Raw genomic sequence first — 22,549 nt, forward strand, 5'->3', positions numbered from 1 at the left:
CATGTGTTACGGTGTAAAATACGACTTTTCGGACTAATTATAAATTACTGTGTAAATTAACTTTTCGGACTATGTGTAAATTGTTATAAAAACTTTTCGTATATTTCGGCAAATGTGATAAATTCTATAAATTCCGCACAGCTTTAATCCTACCTGAGGCAGTCTGACATGGACAGTTAATCTCCTAATTGACTTCTGTTTATATTTATTGACACTTAATCTTTCATCTACTTTAATTCTATTATATACATGCCGCTAAAATGTCACCATTCTCTCAATAATTGTTTGATACTTGATTTCTTTATACTTTTTGTTAATCCTATTATTTTACTCTTTCTTTGTCCAGTATGTATGTTTTGTTGTTAAAAATTATAGTCAGTTGGAATCAGACCTTCGATGCTGATACATCCCAAACTCATGTAAAAGTATATTCCATGCTGATTCCATATAAAAGTACAAAAATTGTAACTCGTGTTTGTGTGTTTGAGGTTTTATGAATCTGGGTTCAACAATAAGAGGAAAACTCACGGTTGACCCAAAATTAGAATTTGACGGACAAATTCATACCGTAAAATAAGCACAAAACAGCCATCTGAACCGCATATTAGAACTGTCCATATAACAGTATAACCAGTCCCTACTGTACAAGAAAAACTTGTGCTCTTATTTTTAACTGTGGAACATGTACTTAACATTTTTCAGTCCATATTTAAGAAAAAAAAATACTCACAATGCAAAAACATTAACATTTATTTCAAATTTTACATTGAATAAAAACACCTTTTACCTTTCAAGCTCTCTATAAAACCTCTCTATAACTATAGAAGATGCTTTTGTTTTTCTGTTATTTTGTGACAAGAAATTAGGCAGGCTACCTAAAAACTAAATATGATGTAAGTTTGAATACAATCATACATTTACATATAATACAAGGGAATATTAAGCATAGGATTCCCAATATCAACTTCCATTTTTTTGTTTCAATTAGTCTCTTTATTCTTTAACTTGTGATTTACAGTAATTTTTCAAAATATTTTTTTTTAGGTCTGAACATCATAAATTTTTTTTAAAAATGTTATACACGCATAACTTTTACAAGATTAAAAACATTGATAATTCTTCATGCTAATATCGTCTTAGTTTTTCGTTATAATTATCATATGTCCCTTCCACTACAGGACATAGAGAGGTGCATCAGATAAGACCATACCAGCAGAAGTCCCATGTCCTAATAGGTGCCAGCATGAAAACGATCCCTCAATGAAAGCTCATTAGTGTCGAGTACAGGTCAAATTTTTCAGCCTTGCACTATAGCATTTTATGCCATCCCAACATGAATGAAAGAAGTCCCGAAGGGAGTTAAGGCACACAAACAACAAACAAACCAATGTCCCATACAGGAAATAAATATCACAAAAATTCTTAATTCTTTGAACATCTTTTGCTTAAGCTTATAAATAAAACATTAATTTGATTTAAATAAATCAACCTTGTATACCGGTAATCTTTTTTCAATGACTTGTATAGCTGAAGACTTAAGTTCCTGTGCACTAACAAACACAGTTTCATGTAGAAGATCATTTAGTACCACTAACTGTTATGATTTTTTCAATTACCTTTTTTTAAGGAGGATGCATGTAAAACCTTCAACTTCCATTGAAACACTGTGATAAGAACATTTTATGTCATAAGTCATACAATCTATATACACTTAAAAAAAAAAATAATAATCTTATCCCCATCCCAATTCTTATTTTTATTTATTTATTTATTATTATTTTTTTATGTTTTTGCTCCAGATTTTCAGACGAGTCATTGATAGCCTACATTTATGTAGGCAAATCAAATTTCTCACAAAGAAAATCCAGTCCCATAGTGAATGCAGCAAACAGAAGAGAAAAAATAATCCTCCACACATGCATGGAGGATCTTTCATCGCAAAAAGTCGTCAGATCACGAAATTTGCAGCCACCATAACTGTGTTGGGTACAGATGTTGGCAATGTCTCTATAGCTGTATATAAAAGGCAGAATAATCCAAACAAAAACTGCAATGGCTCCTCCTTTAATACACATCTTTATCAGTTTTTGGTCTTCCCTCTGTTTGGCTTGGACTTCCGATTGTTGCCTTTCAGTTCCGGGTGTCGGGGGAGTCAGTGGTTCCTCTTGGTTGTAAGTGGTTTTATCTTTGATTACTTTTAAAGCTGGATCACAGACCTAAATCAAAAATTTAATCTTATTCAGAACATAGTGGACCAGAATGTCTCTGAGGAGACTTTAGCTCTACTGATAATAGGAATGAGAAAAGGCAGTGCCTGGACTTGAAACTTAGTGGCAATTCTGACCAAAATACATAGGAGGAGTAATACATTTTAAATGAATTCCAACAATAACATATTTCTAGTACACGATGCAACAGTGTTCATCTAGAACAGAACTATGTATCTTAATTATTATCTTATTCTCGATTGTTAAATGTAAAATAAATAAATAAAATTTTCCATCTACGGTACTTTAAATTGACTTAAAAAGTTGTTTCTTTGTTATAAAGATTTTGACACTTTCAGACAAGAAATACCATGTTTAAAAAAACATACCACACCTATATACATAAACTCTACAAGGGACGAAAGCTCTCAACTTTGAAAAAAAAATACTCCCCCACCCGCTTCAGCACCTATTTCTGGACTCTAAAGCATTAATTTATTTTGCTGTCATGGACCATGACTCATGGTTCTATACCCTAAAGGGATGACTTTCCTTAATGTTGATGTGTCTGTCAGTCATCAACATGCGTTCAAACAACAGAAAACTGATACATTGTACAATTTCTTCAACTTGGAGGCTCATCTTTCCAAATCGACTTGGAAGGAACAGAAGATTACAAAATCGCAAGGGCTGATAATTAATATATAGGGAAAACTCAGAGGGTAATCGAAAGTAAATGGTAACAAATAAATTATGATTGACGAAAAAATCTGTCTCATGAACTTTAGGATAGGGATGTCCAGCTCTGGGTGTCTAGACAGTACTCTACAATACTGAATTACATACAAACCTGTCTCATGAACTTTAGGATAGGGATGTCCAGCTCTGGGTGTCCAGACAGTACTCCACAATACTGAATTACATACAAACCTGTCTCATGGACTTTAGGATAGGGATGTCCAGCTCTGGGTGTCTAGACAGTACTCTGAAATACTGAATTACATACAAACCTGTCTCATGAACTTTAGGATTGGGATGTCCAGTTCTGGATGTCTAGATAGTACTTTACAATACTGAATTACAAACAAACCTGTCTCATGGACTTTAGGATAGGGATGTCCAGCTCTGGATGTCTAGATAGTACTCTACAATACTGAATTACATACAAACCTGTCTCATGAACTTTAGGATAGGGATGTCCAGCTCTGGATGTCTAGACAGTACTCTACAATACTTAATTACATACAAACCTGTCTCATGAACTTTAGGATAGGGATGTCCAGTTCTGGATGTCTAGACAGTACTCTACAATACTGAATAACATACAAACCTGTCTCATGAACTTTAGGATAGGGATGTCCAGCTCTGGGTGTCTAGACAGTACTCTACAATACTGAATTACATACAAACCTGTCTCATGAACTTTAGGATTGGGATGTCCAGTTCTGGATGTCTATGATCCAGACGGCTTTTTCCAACATATTTATCATAAGCATCACAGTATGTTGTACAAAGTAAGAAGCGGTTCTCTGAGAATCCAAGACCATGTCTGAAATCTGTCTCCAGTTTGATATAGTCGGCGTCCTCCCTGTCTACCTCATCTCGATGTGTCAGAATGCCAAAGATTGGAATAACTGAAATTAATTCAAAGCTTAATATCAAATCAATGATATCCAGTATGTTAACAGGACATGTTTGCTCTGCTGTTGTCAGGAGAATTTTTTTTAGACATCTTCTCAAGAAGTACATGTACTATGCTTCATGTGTTAATTTGACTTCAAGCATCATTGTGTTATGAAGATTTCATATTGTTCAATCAGTATCCCCTTAGGAGGAAAAGGAGCAAAAAGGAATTTCAACTTTTAACATATGAAATTATAGGGGAAAAAATCTTTTAAAAACATCTAAAATTACAAAACTACAAATTGTTATCTTGGTATGCGAGTATCTTAATACAGTGTAATGAAAAAGGTGAAGATAATAAATTTAAGTTTCAAATTGTTCATGTCATCCAAACAAGAGGCCCATGTTGGGTCACATCTGCATTCACCTGAATCATTGGCCCTGCTGTTTATTACCTCAACAATTTGACCCCACCTTTGCCCAGCGGATTGAGATTAAACTGGACTTGAATTCACATATGAGGGGTTATCAAAAAGTTCGTGGATTGATGCGATAAAATTAATACTATGTAGTCTGTGGTTACAAAATTATAAGGAACATAAAACAACAAAAGTTTTAAGAAATATTGAAAATTTTAGCTTGATACATTGATAATTTGTCAAATTATTATAAAATAAAAAAGACATTATATGATCACCCGGCGCTGTCGCTGTTTAATTTCATGACGTCCGACGTTTCTCAATGTCCGCTTCCTCTACCTCTAGAGTTATCTCGAGGAGATTCCCTTGAGTTAAGTAGGGACTTAAACCTGTCTTCCTTATATGACATTACAAAGTCATGATCAGCTGCTTTCAATGCATATAATATTGTAAATGGATCTAAACACAGGAAAAGATCCTCACTTGATTACATCGTTGGAGTTCAATTTCTACCACACATTTCGACGTGACTGACTTTTGACACCCTGACTACAAATCAACATTAACTGTGCATCTTTCATCTCTCTGAATCTTTTTGGGCATTTAAAAACAAGTACTGGTACTCTGGATGCATTTTATTTTTCTGTTGACTGTTTAAACATTCCCAGTTTTTCTAGAAGCGAAACTTTATAGAATGTTGGAAAAAGAAAGCCCCTCCCCCTTTTTTATGTAATTTTCAAGCCCTTAATTGTTTGGACACTATATAAAATTCACCATAAAATTTCATAGAACATACAGAATGGGGTAATAATTGCAAATTTTACAGAAATATTGTGTCCTACCTACATGCCTGAATTAACGGGATTTTTTATGACAAATGCTCATATCAAACCAGGTTTTTCTCAGTTACACCCAGGTAAAAAAATGTCATATTTGAGGTTGTGCCGCCTGGATATACCATTGCTTACAAAAATATTAACAATTTTTTTAAAAATATAACTTATTATTTAATATTCTATAGATAAAAAAGATGACGATAACTAAATGTGTTAAAACTCATTGATGTACCTAAAACGGTTTTAATTTTATGGCGCTAGTCCACGAACTTTTTGATAACCCCTCGTAGCATGGAAAATGCTTCAATATTTACAGTGTATATGACTAAAATAGCCTTGCTGTTCAGGATGAAAGAATTTTTGGAGGCTTTCACTTCTCTAGACATGTATTATGTAAAACTTGATACACAATTTTATCCCCCCCCCCCCAAACTTTATTACATAATTTAAAAAAAATGAATTAACACATTTGGAATGTTTACAAATCGATATGAATAAGAGTGGCCCTGCTCCTCTTGAAAATGTTTTTTTAATAATTTCCTATCATGCATTCATATGTAAAATTCCATCCTTTAATGTGGCTGCACCCTACCCCTAGGTACCAGGGATTGAAAAAAAATTCGAATCTGCACTACCTGAGGATGCTTGCGTATTAATAGCGATTCTCTGTAACCACTTAAACTTCTTTGCCACACATGTTCACCGATTTTGATGAAACTTTGCCCATTATTACAACTTGACACCAGAAACATATATCAAATAAAATTTTGTTGCTATGTGTCTTGGTTGCCATGGTAAAAGCCAGAAAAGTTAGAAAAATTGAGATTTTCAGGTACTTTGAATATTAAGCCTTAATAAACACGAAGAAAAACAAACAAACCATTCTCACAAAAACATGACACCTTGTTCCCACTTATGCTAAAAAGAAACTATTTAGAATTTATCTCTAAGTAAGTGGTAACATTTGCAATACATTTTAGATGCTGAAAAATGCTCAATATTCACTAATGATAGGTGTTAAATGATCAAACTCAATCAACAACCTAAGAAAAACAATAAAAATATTTGAACTAAAGTAATTAGGTATTGGCAATATTATTCAAAAATAACTTTCATGGTTGAAAGTGTAACCATGCAAAATCTATTGCTAAGATTGGGTTAATGCTACTATCTTGAGGAAAAACAATAAAATTCATGACTGGCACATATACATCCTTAGGACCTTGCAACACCGACAACATAAGAAAAATTGGGATCAATTGGTACTTGGCAGTGTAACCATGAAAACGACATACCAGTTGTTGAAAGTGATATTTTTTTGCTGCCTTAGGAATTTACTTCTCTTTTAATCAAGAAACATATTATTTGACTCACCTTGAATGGTACTTATCAGGTAGAACTAAAGTTGAATATCATATATTGATAAAGTTTGTTGAAAAATATAACACTGTTGCTATGGTTACCAAGAAGGCAAAATGTTCGATTTTGCTAATTTTATATCAATATTAAAGCTGAACATGATTCGTAAAAGGAATGTGTCCGAACACGGGTCGCCATTCCACGCTGATACCTGTGACAATAAAGCAGTCAGGTGTAACGAATGTGAAGAGTATACCCCGGTGCTGATATCGTAGATAGTAATATCGAAAATGGCGTATGCCTATTTACAAGTCGTGTTCAGCTTTAAACCCTATGTGCCAGCTTTTTGCATCCAGTTAGAGATTGGGTGGTAGTCAAAACTGAAAGTCAGTTAGTTGTTCATCAATATCAATCATTAAAAAAAAGTTTTGGGAATCTACATACAAGGGTACATATCCAAGGAAACAGAATATTTTTCAGATTTTTATGCATATTTTTTCGGCTAATTTCCATAGCAATGCTCTATTTAAAGAAATGAATTTGAATTTTTTGAAATGTGAAAATTAGGATCATACCAAAGCCTTTAAAAATTGATCATCAGTTATATAGAAATATGCTTTTTAAAAGGATAGGATAAGATTAAAACACTAAGAGAGTAAATTTAAAATCCCTTCGTGGTATTAAAACCATGGCAACCATTGCCAACCTATAAGAAATATCATATTTCGTCCTTGATATATGTTACAAGGATTTTTTATCTATTATTTGCTTGCATTTCAACCTAGTATTGTTTTTGTTCTTAAGTGTATGACTTTAAAAAATTAAATGAACAAAATTATTACTTTTGAATACTTTGTTTCCATAGTAACATATGTAATAGTTGATTTACCAAACATGTTTATCATGCATTAGGCCTTCAACTTTCAGAAACGGTCATTGCCACTTGTTTGCTTTGCTGCAAACATTAACTGTGGGACTCTGAACATGTTGTAAAATGCCATTTTTCAAACTTTAGGACATGTTGCTATGGTAACCATGACACGTAGCAACCAATTTTTGCCTGATTTGAGTTTACAGTATCAAAGACTTTTGTTATAGAGAGTTTGAAGAAATTCTGAGACTATGCATGCCACAGCTTAAATAATTATAAACACTTTTTCTTATAAATACCTTTGATCACCTAATGTAGCCCCATCCTAATGAATCTGCACTGCTTGGAGATCCTTGCATATTACTTTTTTTTATCATGGCTCTGCTGTCCTTGAGTAGATTTTTAAAAAAATTCTAATATATTCCCATGTTAACCTTTGACCCCCTGTTGGAACCCCACCCTACCCCTGGGGTCATGATTTGAACAAACTTGAATTTACATGTACACTACCTGAGGATGCTAACACATTAATATCACTATTCATGGTCCTGCTTTTCTAACGAAAAAAGATTTTTTAAACATTTTTTCCTATTTATTTCCATTTAAAACTTTCATCTTCCCTACTGTGGCCCCTGCCTACCGGGGCAATAATTTGAACAAATCTGAATCTGCCACTACCTGGGGATGCATGCTTGCATATTAACATAACAAATTTTGAGAAGTCTGAACATTTTTTCCTATATCTTCTTATGTAAAAAATATGATCCCCTGTTGTGGCCTTTCCCTACCCCCAGGGGCATGATTTGAAGAAACTAGAATCTTCACTACCTGAGGATGATTGCATATTTAAAATATCATTGGCATGATTCTGCCGTTCCTGAGAAAATATTTTTAAAAAATCCTAAATATTCCTCACAGGGCCTTGATTCATAAAAAAAACTTTAATAAACAATATTTCAGGACGCTTTCATACATACGTTTCATCTTTTTTGGCCAAATGCTTCTTGAAAAAAAAAACATTTTTCAAGACACCCACCCTATTTTTTGTTTTTTTTTCTTGATCATTTCCCCTTTCAAGAGTGTATGTTCCTTTATTGAACAAACTTAAGTCCCCTTTATCCAGGGGTGCTTTGTACCAAGTTCAGTTGAAATTGATTCAGTGGTTTCGGCAAAGAAGTTGAAAATGCGAAATGTTTACACAAAAACAACAAAGACAGACAATGGACAAATTTCAATCAGAAATCTGAGCATTTGGCTCAGGTGAGCTAATTACTTCTGGAGACCATACAGGCCCATAAGCCTTTTGTTTATAAAAGTCTTTGCCTTCATAAAATTTGGATTTGATTGTTAAGTTTCATATTACAATAAACATTATATTGAATATAAATTAAATTCAAAACTGAAGTTAAAGTGAAAACTTATTAAAAGGCCATGGGCAACATCGTTCACCTGAGCATTTTGGCTAGAAAAAAAGCAGATCTCAGTTCATTATTTAAAAGTTTCAATAAGTGATTTCAACCAACCAACCCCCCACCATGGGGCATGATTTGAACATCCTTGAATCTACACTACATGTAACTGAAGATGCTTCCATATTTCTTTAACTAATCATGGCTTTAGAAGATTTTTTTTTAAAAAAATTCCTATATTTTTCTATGTAAAAGTTTGACCTTCTATTGTAAAAAACTTTAATTCAACTATGAAATGAAGCTTTCATATAAGTTTCATTTTTTTCTGGTCCAGTGGATCTTAAGATGAAGATTTTTAAGCTCACTGAACCTTCATCTCAGTGAGCTAAAAAGTTTCAAGAGATTAAGAGTTCAAATATATGATTAAAGTTCTTTTAATAATGCCTTGTTCCTTAGTATCTTGTAATATTGTACCTCTTCCCTCTTTCAGAGCTGTTTTTCTAACAGCCTCCATTAGGCGTGTAGGGAGTTCACTTTTTGCTGATGCCACAAATATTATTCTGTCTATCTTTAAATCTTCATGGTTTTTAGAGTAATGATCTCTTAAGCCCTCAATTCCTTTCTGCCTGTAAATAATAAGAAAAATATATTTGAACAAATAAAATTATGGACATACTAACATTAAACATTAGTAACATACAGTCAGACCTTATTATTTCAAACCCAATGGCACAGAGAAACAAGAGACTCCTTGGCCACAACATTCACATGAGTTTCTATGGCCCTGCTGATCTTTTTTCCTATTCCTTGGAAAATCTTTAATCACATATTGTGGCCTCACCCTAACCCCCTTCCCACCAGAAGTCATGATTTGAACAAATCTGCCTCTACAATACCTGAGATGATTAAGCATGGCTCTGTTGCTCTTGAGAAGAAGATTTTTAAAGATTTTTCCTTTATATTTTTCTGTAAAACTTTGATCGCCAATTGTGGCCCACCCTATCCTTGGGGTTATGATTTAATTATACTTGAATCTACACTACCAGAGGATGCTTCCATATAAATATGAATTACCAAGGTTTTTATAGATTTTGCTTATATATCCTTTGTAAAACTTTGATCTCCTGTTGTTGTCCCACCCTATCACTTGCAATCTGATTAAAATCAGATCTTTGTTACGCTCCGAAATTCTGATGGTCGCTGTGCAGCTTGGGTCATTATTTGAACAACATGAATCTAAACTACTAATGTATAGTATACCATATTTTAGGGATGTGTGATTTTATCACAAAACCGATATATCATGACCTTTTATTGTGATTCGAAGACTAAAATACCGCTATTTAATATGTAATTATAAATTCAGAAATTTTTTTTTTGTTCAAACTCTTAAACTACAATTACAGGAATTGTAAAAAATGTTGTAAAATAGGAAAACAACGGCATCCTAGCACCCAAACATGCTTTATTAATATATAAATAAAAATAGTGAAGTTATGTTTCCACACTATATTTGTTAGAAAAATCATGGAAATTCATTTAAAATCATGGTAAAAATATCATGATTTCATAGTGATATTTTTGGGAAAAAATTCATGATATATCACAATACAAAATTTTTGGCAATACTCATCCCTACCATATTTATTGTCGGTCATTTTCATAAAATGCTTTTAGAAACAAGACTGATATTGACCTTAATTTTACTTTTCTTTAATCAAAAATGGCAACCTGCTTTGAGACATCTCGAGCTTCAGTGGACAAAAAAGTCAAGCAAGATTAAATATGAAAAGAACTAATCCCATCTAAAACTGCCACTTTGTCTTTGATGTACAGTGTAGAGTGTGCATTTGACCTATTGTGGGTTTTTTTGTTTATCTTAGTTCTCAGTGCAGTGATGTTTGTTTTTTGTTTGTTTGTATGTTGTTTAACGTCCCTCTCGAGAATTTTTCACTCATATGGAGATGCCACCACTTGCCGGTGGAGAGCTACAAATTTTTTACCTATACTCAGCACTCAGGGCCATTGAGCAATGAGGGATTTTTTTCGTGCCAGCACCTACTGCGACACGGGTCCTCGGTTTATACAGTCTCATCCGAAGGACTGGTCTCCACATCCCACTGTGGGATTCGAACCCGCGATGTAAGGATCAACTCCTTACTCTGCGATTCTAGAGCGAATGCTCTAACCACTGCACCATGCGGGCGACAAGTGCAGCAATGGTATGGTTCTTTTCAAAATTAGACAGTTTGTTTAAAGATTAACAAATGTTCACTATAATATGCCAAATCAGAGAAGAACTTCTTTGAATTTCAGAATACTGGGCTCTAATTTTACACTAGTCCACTGGACTACTTGTAAATGATATCCCACTTGTCATGGACAAAATTTATTTTGTGTTAACCCCTGCTTTCACTATATATGTAAAATTCTATGCACTCAGACCTGAGATATAATTCAAATTATGAATACTTTGAAATTTTGACAGCATCCATGAGTTTTTCTTCATTAGGTAGCCTTCCGAAGAAGACAATACGCAGAAGTTCCTCAGTCAGCTCATCACAGTTGTTTTCGAAACCATTCATGTCCACTAAAGTAGGATAATTGTAGTCATATAGCGCATCAAAGTCTAAGTACTCCACTTTTGGAAAGCTGTTGAAGATAAACTAAGCAATCAGTATTGTGATTATATAATGGTAATATAGTAAAATCACAACAAAAATGTAACTAAACACACTAAGTAAGTGCACATAGCAATTGAATAGATATAGCATATGAATTGAAAAAAAACTTTGCTATTTACATGTAACTAGAAATGAACAATACCTATAAATTTAAGCCAAGTGAAGAGTTTTCATTTCTCTCCATTTAAATCTAAAATGGCCTGTTCTCACATTCTTCCCCTTTACCTCAGTAAATGATGAGTGACCTGTTCCGCATGACCTCCAAAGTGTCCAACAGTAGCCCGTTCTCTCCATCCATTCACACAAAAAGTCGCCATGATCGAGTTACAAAGTGAGGACTTTCCACTGCCAGCTGGTCCAATAAAGGCAATATTTAGGGGCTTACCACCTTTATTAATTCTCTCTTGAAATGCCCTAACTTGACTTTGCCTCTCTTTTTCGTCTTCATCATCCATTTCTCCTTTTTTGCGTGGAATGTCTAATAAGTTTATGTCATCTCCTCCTCCTGGGGGCATGTCAAAATTATTCTCTTCTCTTCTATATAAATAGGATATACTTGTCACGATAGTAGTAGAAATTTTTCATCTGAAACAATTTAAATGAAGTATAAAAGAATATTATACAGTTATGGACTCTTTTGGTGGTGAATATGGTTTGTTATTCACCAGAAAAATATCAATATTGACTGAGGCAAAGCCTAGGTCAATATTGATATTTTTCTGATGAATAACAAACCATATTCAGCATCAAAAGAGTCCATAATTGTTTTATTATATACATGTAGTCAGGATTTGAATGAATCAGACACAGAAGGCTGCATGACAATTCCATGTTCATTAGCTACATAAATTCTGTCATAGAAAAATAAATAAAATGTCCAGATTACAACTTATAACTTCCGTGTTTCCCTTTCGCTGTGTGTATGACTACATTAAGTTTTACATGAAATATATTGGGAAAAAAAGGGCTTAACTGACCCTTTTTGGTATAGAGTCTTGTGCCCTTTCAATTCGGTGTTGTAAATACATGTAAAACAAAAGATCTGCATACATGCCAACTTTTGAAAATTCCCATGGGGAATTTTGCGCATGACAACAATTTTCAAAGCTTTAAATTCGCGACATTTTGTCGTGAAAATAAATGTTTATGCCTTTTTTTTTTTCAATTTATAATATCAATATCACTTGTTAATACAATTTAAGAATAAATAATACAAACAATTTTTTTCCTTCCAAAATTCAAGTATCTTTTGCTTAAATAGGTACCTCTCTCACTAAAGAAGTGATATCTGTTTAGTTTAACAACATTATGTTTGAAAAAGACACATAATTTAATGGTGAAAAATGTGAAAATGTACAACTTTCAGTTCAATAAATTTTTTTGCAAAGTTTTAGAAATATGTGAGGTTTTGTTACTGTACAGTTTCTGGGAAACATTTGTAAAATTCTATATTTACATTTTACACAATTATAGAATTTCCTAGTTAGACATTAAATTAAAGAAATATTAAAAAAATGCAGTGCATTGTTTGTGTGAGGGTGTGTGTGTGAGAGAGAGAGATAAGAAAATTTGTTTCTGTTATGTAGTTTAAACAGAAGTGTCATTTTATTCCCTATTAATAACTAGACATCATGATGATTATAATTTTATCACACACACAAAACAATTTGAAGAAATAAATTTACTCTTGAGATCATAAATTATTTAAAACAAGAATACCGGCCCTATCAAAAACAAAAATTAAAATTGTTATAATCATGATGAACTTTTGCATAATCTTGGCAGTGTCATGTGGGTATTCCGTTGTCATATTACATTTGGGGGGGGGGGGGGGGAATTCAGTGTACTTGAGGTATAAGACTTTGTTGTTTCATCTAAATTATTTTCATCTTATATCAAACGGTAAACTTTACAATATTTTAGTACAAGCAGATAAAATCAGCAGCTATGCTTTAATTGTTGTTTTCTACTTTCGTTTTTAAAAAACGATCAACATGGATTAATTCCGATTTTGTTGTTAGTTTATCATATCACATCACTGTATTTATTTTAATTGTTGTTTTTATTAAAATGATATTTAATTAACCCTAAATCTATGTGTTTCACTATGCATACCCCTTCTGACTGAAAAGTTTAACCCCCTAACCGCTCCAGGCTATGTTACATGTACCTGTACCTGGACAGCTGTGTGCGTTCAAGCGAGAAGTGATTTCCTGTGGCTAATTAACACCTCTGCATGAGTTAAATAAACAAAGAGACTAATCTGTGTGCATTGAATAAGCAAGTCTGATATTCTAATCCCGATTGACAAAATATTTCGGTAGGGAAACACTGAAAATCGGAAATTTCAGGTTGAATTTTTTCAAATCGGGATTTTAGGGCAATTTTGCTTTCCCGATCGGGAGAGCGGGATCAAAGGGTAAAATCGGGAGGATCCCGCCTAAATCGGGAAAGTTGGCATGTATGGATCTGTTGGCAATATCCCTCACTTAAGCATTTTGGTTAGAGAAATGCAGAAATTAATTCAGTATTAAAAAGTGTAAAAATATGTTTTTCCACCCTACCCCAGGAAGGGCAGGGGAGGAGGGTCATGATTTGAGCAAACTTGAATATACACTTACTGAAGATGCTTCCATATTTAAGGAATCACTGTCTAGCTAGTAGAGTATGCCAGGGCATCAATGATATAGTTGGAAACAATATGGGGTAATTTGCATAACGGGCAAAGCCTGTTATGCATAAATTATCCCACGTTTCCAACTATCGTTGATGTCCCTGGCATACTCTACTAACTAGACAGTGATTCCTTATATTTCCATTTCATTGTGAAATAAAATTGTAAATTTAGATTTTAAAAATGTAGACTAATAGATTTATACGAGGCCTCACATGTCAATTTCAATAGTCCCCGCCCACTGACGTCAAACACAAAGATAGCCGCACAAGATTTGCTTGCACTATTAGGCCTCCTTAGAGTCAGACACAAAGACAGCCGCACGAGAATTACATGCACATTACTGATTAGACCTTCTTAGCTCCTGACCTTTCGCTTGGCAAAATTTACATTCCAGTAGGATGATCAAGAAATCAACCCAACTAACTTTCAAAGAGTTATCACTGAGAAAACAAATACACCGTGTCAAACCGTTACTTTGAGGGAGTCGCGAAAAAGAACGAGGGAGTCGCTTTTAACGCCAGGGGGAGTCGATTTTCTTCGATTGGAAATCCGCCGAAAGGTAGGTCACGGCTTTTTGTTGCATTTTTAACTAGAATTTGCACAAATGCTATATCGCATGGAACAATATGATAACTAAGGTACACGTACATCGGAAGTTTGCCAGGCTTAACCATGTAGTGTGCTCAAACACTTCGGATCTATTTTCAGTAGTCACAAATTTCACTACGTCGATGGCAAAAAATATGCACTAATGAATATTTACGAAGCATAACTAGATAGTAGGTGACCAAAATGTGTTATTATTGGATAATATTTATTGTTTGACAATCAGAATTTGGAAAATACTCGTTTAAGGTATGCATGGAGACGATTTCTAATTTCAGTGCAAAGGTAACAGATGGGGGAGTCGATCTTTGTTCGTGATTAAGAAAGAGGGAGTAGCAAAATACTTTGGATTCAAACAAAAAATATGGTGTACAACTGAATATAGATTATCCTGTTTATTTGATTAAAAGATACGTGATGAATCTTTTCGATTTATGTTTGCATTGATTATTTGATTTTACAGATGGAAGAGCAAGTTATGATTATCGAGATGGTGGAAATAATGCCACAACAAAGGCCTGTATAATGCGGGGGGGGGGAGGGGGGGGGCACATTTTTCTTAGTATAGTCCTAGTATTTTGCTATAGTAAGTTTACCTTTAGATGATGGTTGACACCCCCCACACACACACACGTTTTGTTGCTGTAAGGTCTTGGTTTGGTAGGTTGCCCCCCCCCCCCCTCCCCCATCTTTTGAAACCGTTGCTTCGCGCCTGCAAGTCTTTTGAATGCTCTATTTGTAAAAAGACATAAAGGTAAAGGTATTTAGTCTGAAGAGGCATCTACATTCTCATTATGATGGAAAAAAATTTCAATGTCATTCTTGGAAATCATTTTAACAGAACTATTTAATGAAAAGACATCAAAAAGCCCATGATGACGTAAATAAAAAGAAAATTATTTGTGAAATGTATGGAGCATCATACACAAATTTTTGGACCACCCGTAATGTAAAGAAATTTTGAACGAAACAATTTTGTATCATTTTTTCCAAAATCGCTTGGTTTATGGCCTATAACACATATTACAAAACCGTACTGTGTCCAAAACCAGCAAAAATGCAATGCAATTTTTTGGACATTTTTCATTTGCAACAAGACCCAAAAATGTTTAACTTTATATGCAACGCCTTAATCGTAATTGAAGAGTTTCTCTAAAGTTTTTTTTAAAAAAAAAAAAAAAAGGTCTTCCAATACTGTTTTTGAAGTCTCATTCTGTGTTTGGATACCTTTATCAGCTGTACATATATCAGGATATTCGATTTCTATTAATTGTTATATATCGGAAAATTTGTAAACATTAAATTATTTTTTGGGAGTTCTTTTCAACGGAGAAGGTCACCCTCTTGTCAGATTGCACTGAAATAACCTATGTGCTTTCAACTTTTTTAGTGTTGGAGATTTCGAATGAAAAGGATTTTTCGAGGGTTAATTTAATAAATCAGTTCTCCATTTAAACTGGCATTTGTATGGACTATATTGTATTTACCTTTTCTGAGGTCGATGGATCCAAAATGATTGTTTCTTTTTTTCTTATTTCTAAAAATTCAGAACGATTACGTTAAAAGATTGGTTTTTACAATAAATTGTGATTTTCAACATATGTTGTTTTCATTTTATCAACATTGATTGCGAAAATTTATTATTTAGATTTTTTGCGACTCCCTCTTTCTTAGTCATGAACAAAGATCGACTCCCCACTCCATTACCTTTGCACTGAAATTAGAAATCGTCTCCGTGCATTCCTTAAACGAGTATTTTCCAAATTCTGATTATCAAACAATAAAGATTATCAAATAATAACACACTTAGGTCACCTACATTCTACTTATGCTTCGTAAATATTCATTAATGCATAGTTTTTGCCATCGACGTAGTGAAAGAACGAGTGCACTTATGGGCCCTGGTAAAATGTGAAAAAATGAAGAATCAAATTAAGCATAATTTTTCATCTCAGATCATTAATTGATATCTAAACCATAAGATTCAACAAATTTTATCGGTGAAATTCATGAATATACAAAGAGCAAAGCCAAACACTGTGGTAGGGGTCAGCCGACATTCGTGATTTTCTATAGTAAATCGAGGACGGTCATTCTTTTCAAAGCTTTTGTTTACTGTCAGCCTAACGTTGTACAAACTTGTGCGAATGACAAAAAACGCATTATACATTTATAAAACTTGTGTGAAAGTAGGAAATTTGTACAAGATTAGGCTTGTACTTAAAATATTAAAAATGTATAAAAAGTTCAATGTTTTTTTTCTATAGCAAGCGAGAGCTATTTACCTGTATGACCTTTGTTGAACCCCCCGTGGAACAAATTATTTAAAATACCGGTAGTCACGTGAGTTCTACCCAGGTAAACATTCCTCAAAGGTGCTCACTGTAAAAGATAGCAACGTTTTGTATCATTATACCGAAGTCGTGCCGCCTTGAGAAGTTTGTACTATGTATTTGGTTAAATGAACACGGGAGGGTTAGGAGAGTTTAGTGTCGTTAAAATGGCATCATACATAAAGCTTCAAACATTTTTAACATTCATGCAAGACAATGGTACCGGTATTGAAAGCCACCTAAATACACCTTTTTTTCATTTTAAAATTTAAAGGAACTAATGTTAATACTTATTGTGTTATTTCAAATGCAAGAGTGCAAATTTCTTAGTTTGATCACTATGGCTACAGGCATCTAGATACAACTTCATTCGATTTTTTTTTCTCAGGTAAAATAGCGCAAGAAGTATCATTCGGTAAACACGCCCGTCAATGATCCACCATCAGATTGCTCAAGTGTCCGATTTAAATGTCTCCTCCCCTTGATTTAAATAAAAGAAACTCAAAATAGGTTTGGTACGACTTTTCCGGATTTGGGGTATCTATAGGCATTTAAAAATCTTCATTTGTTTCAAATCCATGCTGATTTAGGTGATGTTTAAACGTGATTTTAATTAGAAATATCCACTTGTGTTTAACTATTACCAAAAAAGAACAATTTGGTAATATATTCTAAAGTAAAACGGCACCGAAAAAGGGCCCATTAAGCATTGCTTAAGTGCACTTGTCCTTTGTGACTACTGAAAATAGATCCGAAGTGTTTGAACACACTACATGGTTAAGCCTGGCAAACTTCCGATGTACGTGTACCTTAGTTATCATATTGTTCCGTGCGATATAGCATTTGTACAAATTCTAGTTAAAAATGCAACAAAAAGCCGTGACCTACCTTTCAGCGGACTTCCAATCGAAGAAAATCGACTCCCCCTGGCGTTAAAAGCGACTCCCTCGTTCTTTTTCCCTCAAAGTAACGGTTTGACACGGTGAAATAGAAATGGAAATATTTATATGACTAATCACGACTTCTTAAAAGGTTTTTCACAGATTTTCTCCCATATATTCTTGTGTAAAATTTTGATCTTCTAATGTGGCCCAACCCTATCCCTCCCTACGGAAGCACACTCAGATAGTGTAGATCAAGTTTATTAATTAAAATCATAACCCCAGGGGTAGGGTGGGGCAACAATCGGTGATCAAAGTTTTGCATAGGAATGTGTTGGAAAAATTTGTCAAAAAATCTTCTCATATGCCATGATTAGTTATATTAATATGGAAGCATCCCCAGGAGGTAGTGCAGATTCAAGTTTGTTTAAATCATGGCCCCTGGGGCTTTGGTGTCGGGTGGGGCCACATCAAAGTTTTACATAAGAATATATTGAAAAAGAACAGCAAGACCATAGTGACCCAGGTGAGAGTTGTGGCCCATGGGCCTCTTGTGTTGGCAGAACATCCACCCCTTTTAACCAGAGGGTAACTGCATTTCAACCTACTTTCTCTTTCGTTTTCTTTTCCGTTCACTTAAATAAGTTCAGTCTAAAAAAGAAAGTTGTGACATTTGTGTTGATAATGCAGATTGATTTGGTTTTTTTTTAGTTTTCATATTATTCGTACAAACGATGTTGATAATATACGCACCAAACTTTCTCAATGCTTAGGTTAGTTCAGCCCTTTGGCACAACCAGACACTCGGCCGTCTCTGTAAACCTCGACAAGCACAGAGACTCCGGTGTTTACGGAGACAGTCGAGTGTCTGGTTGAACGATGCTAATATATTTGGACTTCCACTCGGAGCTAAGCGTAAAGTCAGTCGAGGAATGCCGAATTGCTTGTACAACAAGACAGTACGTATTTTACACCGCACATTAGCAAGGCATCGGTGGTTCAGTGGTAGAATGCTCGCCTGCCACGCGGGCGGCCCGGGTTCGATTCCCGGCCGATGCATCTTTTTTTTTTTTTTTAATTCCTTTGAGGAATAATAATTTTATCAGCTTTATTTTGTTTGTCTCTCATTTTATATATATATATATATATATATATATATATATATATATATATATAATATCAGTAGGCAATTTTTAGGGATTTTACATCCATACTTTCCTGTGTTCTTACATGTACGAGTACTCTTTCCAATTTGCAATTCCATCATTCTGTCAATCATCAGATCAATTGACCCAGTTCACGAGAGTCACTAACCTTTGTTCAAATATGCACTAATTTTTGGACATTTTTATTTTGTGCTAAAGATAATAAGCTTATTTTTATCTTGTACTTTTTTAAAAATACTTTATGTTTTTCAGAATTTCTTTTGGCTGTGATTGTAAATAATAATAGTGAGGATGTAAAAAAAATGTCTTAAAAAGTTGGGGAGCAACTAATACACCATGAAGGTACTTCAACTTTAGTAACAGTAAAGAAAATATCTTTTATTGTCAATTGCAAAACAATGCTAGTAATCTAAATGCACATTTAAAAAATCATTTTTTATCAGATGTTCAACCATGTCAAAAATGTGGATTTTATTCTGAAGATACTGAACATTACCTTATTAAATGTCCATCGTATATTGTTGAAAGAAATTTACTGGTAAAAAAATTGAATGATACCGATGTTGTTTTTGAACTCGACACTCTGTTGAGGGGAAAATGTCAATATTCCCATTAAATAAACTGTAAAATATTTTCATATGTACATAAATTTATTAAATCTACTAATTATACTGTAATATTAGATATTCTGTTAAATGTACAGTTTTTACTATATTTATATTAAAGTTGGAACAATAGGTAAATATATTATATATAATTAGGGGGTCATCATTTTTTTTTAAATATAATACTGATGAATAATACTTGATTGAGAATCTTTATTTTTGATTATCATCATTTCTATTATCATGTATACAAGTATTATTACTTATTGTCTTTGTTTTGAACTATTTATTATACAAGGAGAAGGTATGCATAGGCTTTGCCGTTTCCCAATCCTCATTGAATTACTAAATAAAATATGTTAAGGTCAGACGACACGTTCCTCAAAAATATTTTAATTTTTTCAAAGACTTTGTCATTGAAGTATTAGTATAGGTACTTAAAAAAGTTTCCTCACACAAAATTGAGGTACGTTACCAGGGATTTGGACAAGATACCAGAGGGTGTTATTTCTTACACAATCCATATTGGTACTCTTCTGAATGGCCTATGTCACAATTTTTGTTGTACTTTTATTTAAAATCATATTGAAAACAATTTAGAAATCACAAGATAATGACAATTATGAATAATTCTTTATATAATATCAAGAGATACAAAACATTTTTGAGGAACGTGTCGTCTGACCTTAAAATCACATTAATAGCCCGCCTTAGGTTACATTTGTGCGATAAGTTGGTCTGAATGATAGCTTCCATGATACAACATTCTGGAATGATGGATATAGATGGAAGTTAATTCATGTATATGGTCTTTGATGATAAAAACGTTTCCTGGAGAAAGCTTGAGGTTTAGGATTTGGACGTCCTAATGTAGGTTCTCTCATTGGTATATAATGAGGTTGTTTCTTTGTTGTGTTTTAAAACCGTGTGGCAGTAAATTCAGCAGTTACAACATGACAATCATAATTAACAATATGAAATTCTGTAATAGACGTTCTAACATATGTTACGTTATCCAGTTCAGTGGTTTATACATGTATGTCAAAAAAGAATCTATCTCTCTCTCTCAGTTATCTCCCGTACAACATACAGACAAGTAGTGTGTAAGGGGGCGCACTTTTTTTTCCAAACGAAACTTTTTACTGTTGAGAATGCCCCCCCCCCCCTTTTTGTGCTTGTCAAAGTTTTTTTTAGGCAAGTTGAAAAATTTTTCTAACCCCCCCCCTTTTTAAAAACAATACACATGCCAAAGTTACATTAACGGAGTGTTCATCATGACATGTAATTCCTCCGTTCACTCGTATAAAATGTTGCTTTGATGCCTATAATTTTCCAAAAGAAATGTATTTTTTATTATAAATAAAATGCAAACAATTTAGCATAGCTTGGTAACATTGGACAATTTTAAAAAAAGAATGACATTTCAACTTGACAAATTTATAAAGGATCTTATCCCATTAAGAATTATCTCTTTTCAGGTTATAAAAGAAAATTAATAACTTTCTTATTACTTACTTTCGACAGTTATACTTATGCGGTTATCGTAAAAGGTCCATATTTTTTTTTAATTTATTTATTATATCATTATTTGGTTTTCTTTTAAATGAAGTGCAGCCTTAGGATCGCAATACATAACACTTGCAGAAAAGTAATATGCGGTGGGGGGGGGGGGGGGGGGCAATCATAACCTTTTACTATTGAAAATGTTCCTTGAAAGGCTGGTTGCCCTCCCCCTTCCCCATCTCCCACAACCACCACTTTGTAGCATAGTTAAATAATGGTAATTTGGTGATGCACGTGCAACAATAAAACTTGGTTGTGAAAGGAAGTTGGAAATGAAGAAAAATAAATTAAAATGTACTATAAAAACGGTTAAAATAATGCTGATTTTTTTAAGAATATTTCCCCCACCCACCAACAGGAAAAAAAAAGAAGAACCCTCTATACATTGCACACTAAAGAATTCCAATTCCATGGTGTTTTTATGCAGTTAGAGTGATCCGCCCTTAGATCTAAAATGAAATAAATTGGAATCTAAATTTATTATTCAATTTGTAATCAATTCAAACATTCTAAACATTTCATTTGGTCTAGTTGAATTAATTGAACACCTTATTTGCATGTATTTTTGCCATTTAAGTAAGCAACAGTGATTTCAGTTCACCAACAATTCATTGTCTTTGAATATTTTTCCTGGGGATAAATGGCAGGTACCCTATGTTGAAAATTAAAAAGATAAACTCAATATTTATATCTTTATATGGTATAATTTACTCAGAGCCTAAAAACACATTTTTCATTGGTGTATAGAGGGTCCTTAAGTGAAAGGTCATTTATTCAAAAGTCCCTGAGCCTATTTATTTTATACATCAATGTACAGCTATATATTTATTAAGCAGCACTAAAATTCGCTCTGTTCTGAAGAGAAAGAGATGAACATCCTCGCGGACAAAGGCTTCTGACATACCGGTAGTATAGAGGGGAGATTTCCAAGTGAAAGTCAACATGGAAATCGATTGATCTGACACGGCGAAACGTCTTATGGGTGACAAAATAGTCTGCCCTCTAATGAACCCAATCGTGCAAAATAGAAAAACAAAACTTGTTTATGAAAAACAACGTTGTTTTTTACTAGCTTGTGGAAAAAAAACAACACAGGAAAACATACTACGGACGATTCCATTGCAAAGTATTTCAGGGGGAAAAAAATCAGTTCAGATTTAAACCAAAAAAATAAGTCTGAAGTATTTCTGTTGTCATTAGTCAAGTTTAGAATTTTGCCTTTGTTAGAATGATCACTTAAGCTTTACCGACATTCCGGCAAAATTACCAAAAAATTTAAAGAAAGCATTTAATTGGTCATTATCAAGCTA

General features: G+C 33.6%; 1 protein-coding gene and 1 non-coding gene across 3 annotated transcripts; one reads left to right on the forward strand and one right to left on the reverse strand.

The window, feature by feature from the left end:
- Positions 1 to 732: 732 nt before the first annotated feature.
- On the reverse strand, positions 733 to 18,754 carry LOC133185384 (uncharacterized). 2 transcript variants are annotated; one of them, XM_061320548.1, is made up of 6 exons: positions 18,659 to 18,754; positions 11,634 to 11,945; positions 11,197 to 11,376; positions 9,199 to 9,350; positions 3,618 to 3,841; positions 733 to 2,216 (listed from the first exon to the last, which is right to left on the reverse strand). In XM_061320548.1, the coding sequence occupies exons 2-6, from the start codon at positions 11,921 to 11,923 to the stop codon at positions 1,830 to 1,832; spliced, it is 1,233 nt and encodes a 410-aa protein (XP_061176532.1). In that variant the 5' UTR covers positions 11,924 to 11,945; positions 18,659 to 18,754; the 3' UTR covers positions 733 to 1,829. The 2 variants fall into 2 exon arrangements, with proteins under 2 accessions (XP_061176532.1, XP_061176531.1); XM_061320547.1 differs by having other exon boundaries at positions 11,634 to 11,993; positions 18,659 to 18,752.
- A 139-nt stretch (positions 18,755 to 18,893) lies between these two features.
- Positions 18,894 to 18,964, forward strand: Trnag-gcc (transfer RNA glycine (anticodon GCC)). Its single transcript has one exon. It is a non-coding gene; the product is annotated as a tRNA-Gly (tRNA).
- The last annotated feature ends 3,585 nt before the right edge of the window (positions 18,965 to 22,549 follow it).

Source organism: Saccostrea echinata, unplaced genomic scaffold, assembly GCF_033153115.1.
Source record: "Saccostrea echinata isolate AGI-Se365-2 ecotype Australia unplaced genomic scaffold, CSIRO_AGI_Sech_v1 ptg000012l, whole genome shotgun sequence".
NCBI lineage: Eukaryota > Metazoa > Mollusca > Bivalvia > Ostreida > Ostreidae > Saccostrea > Saccostrea echinata.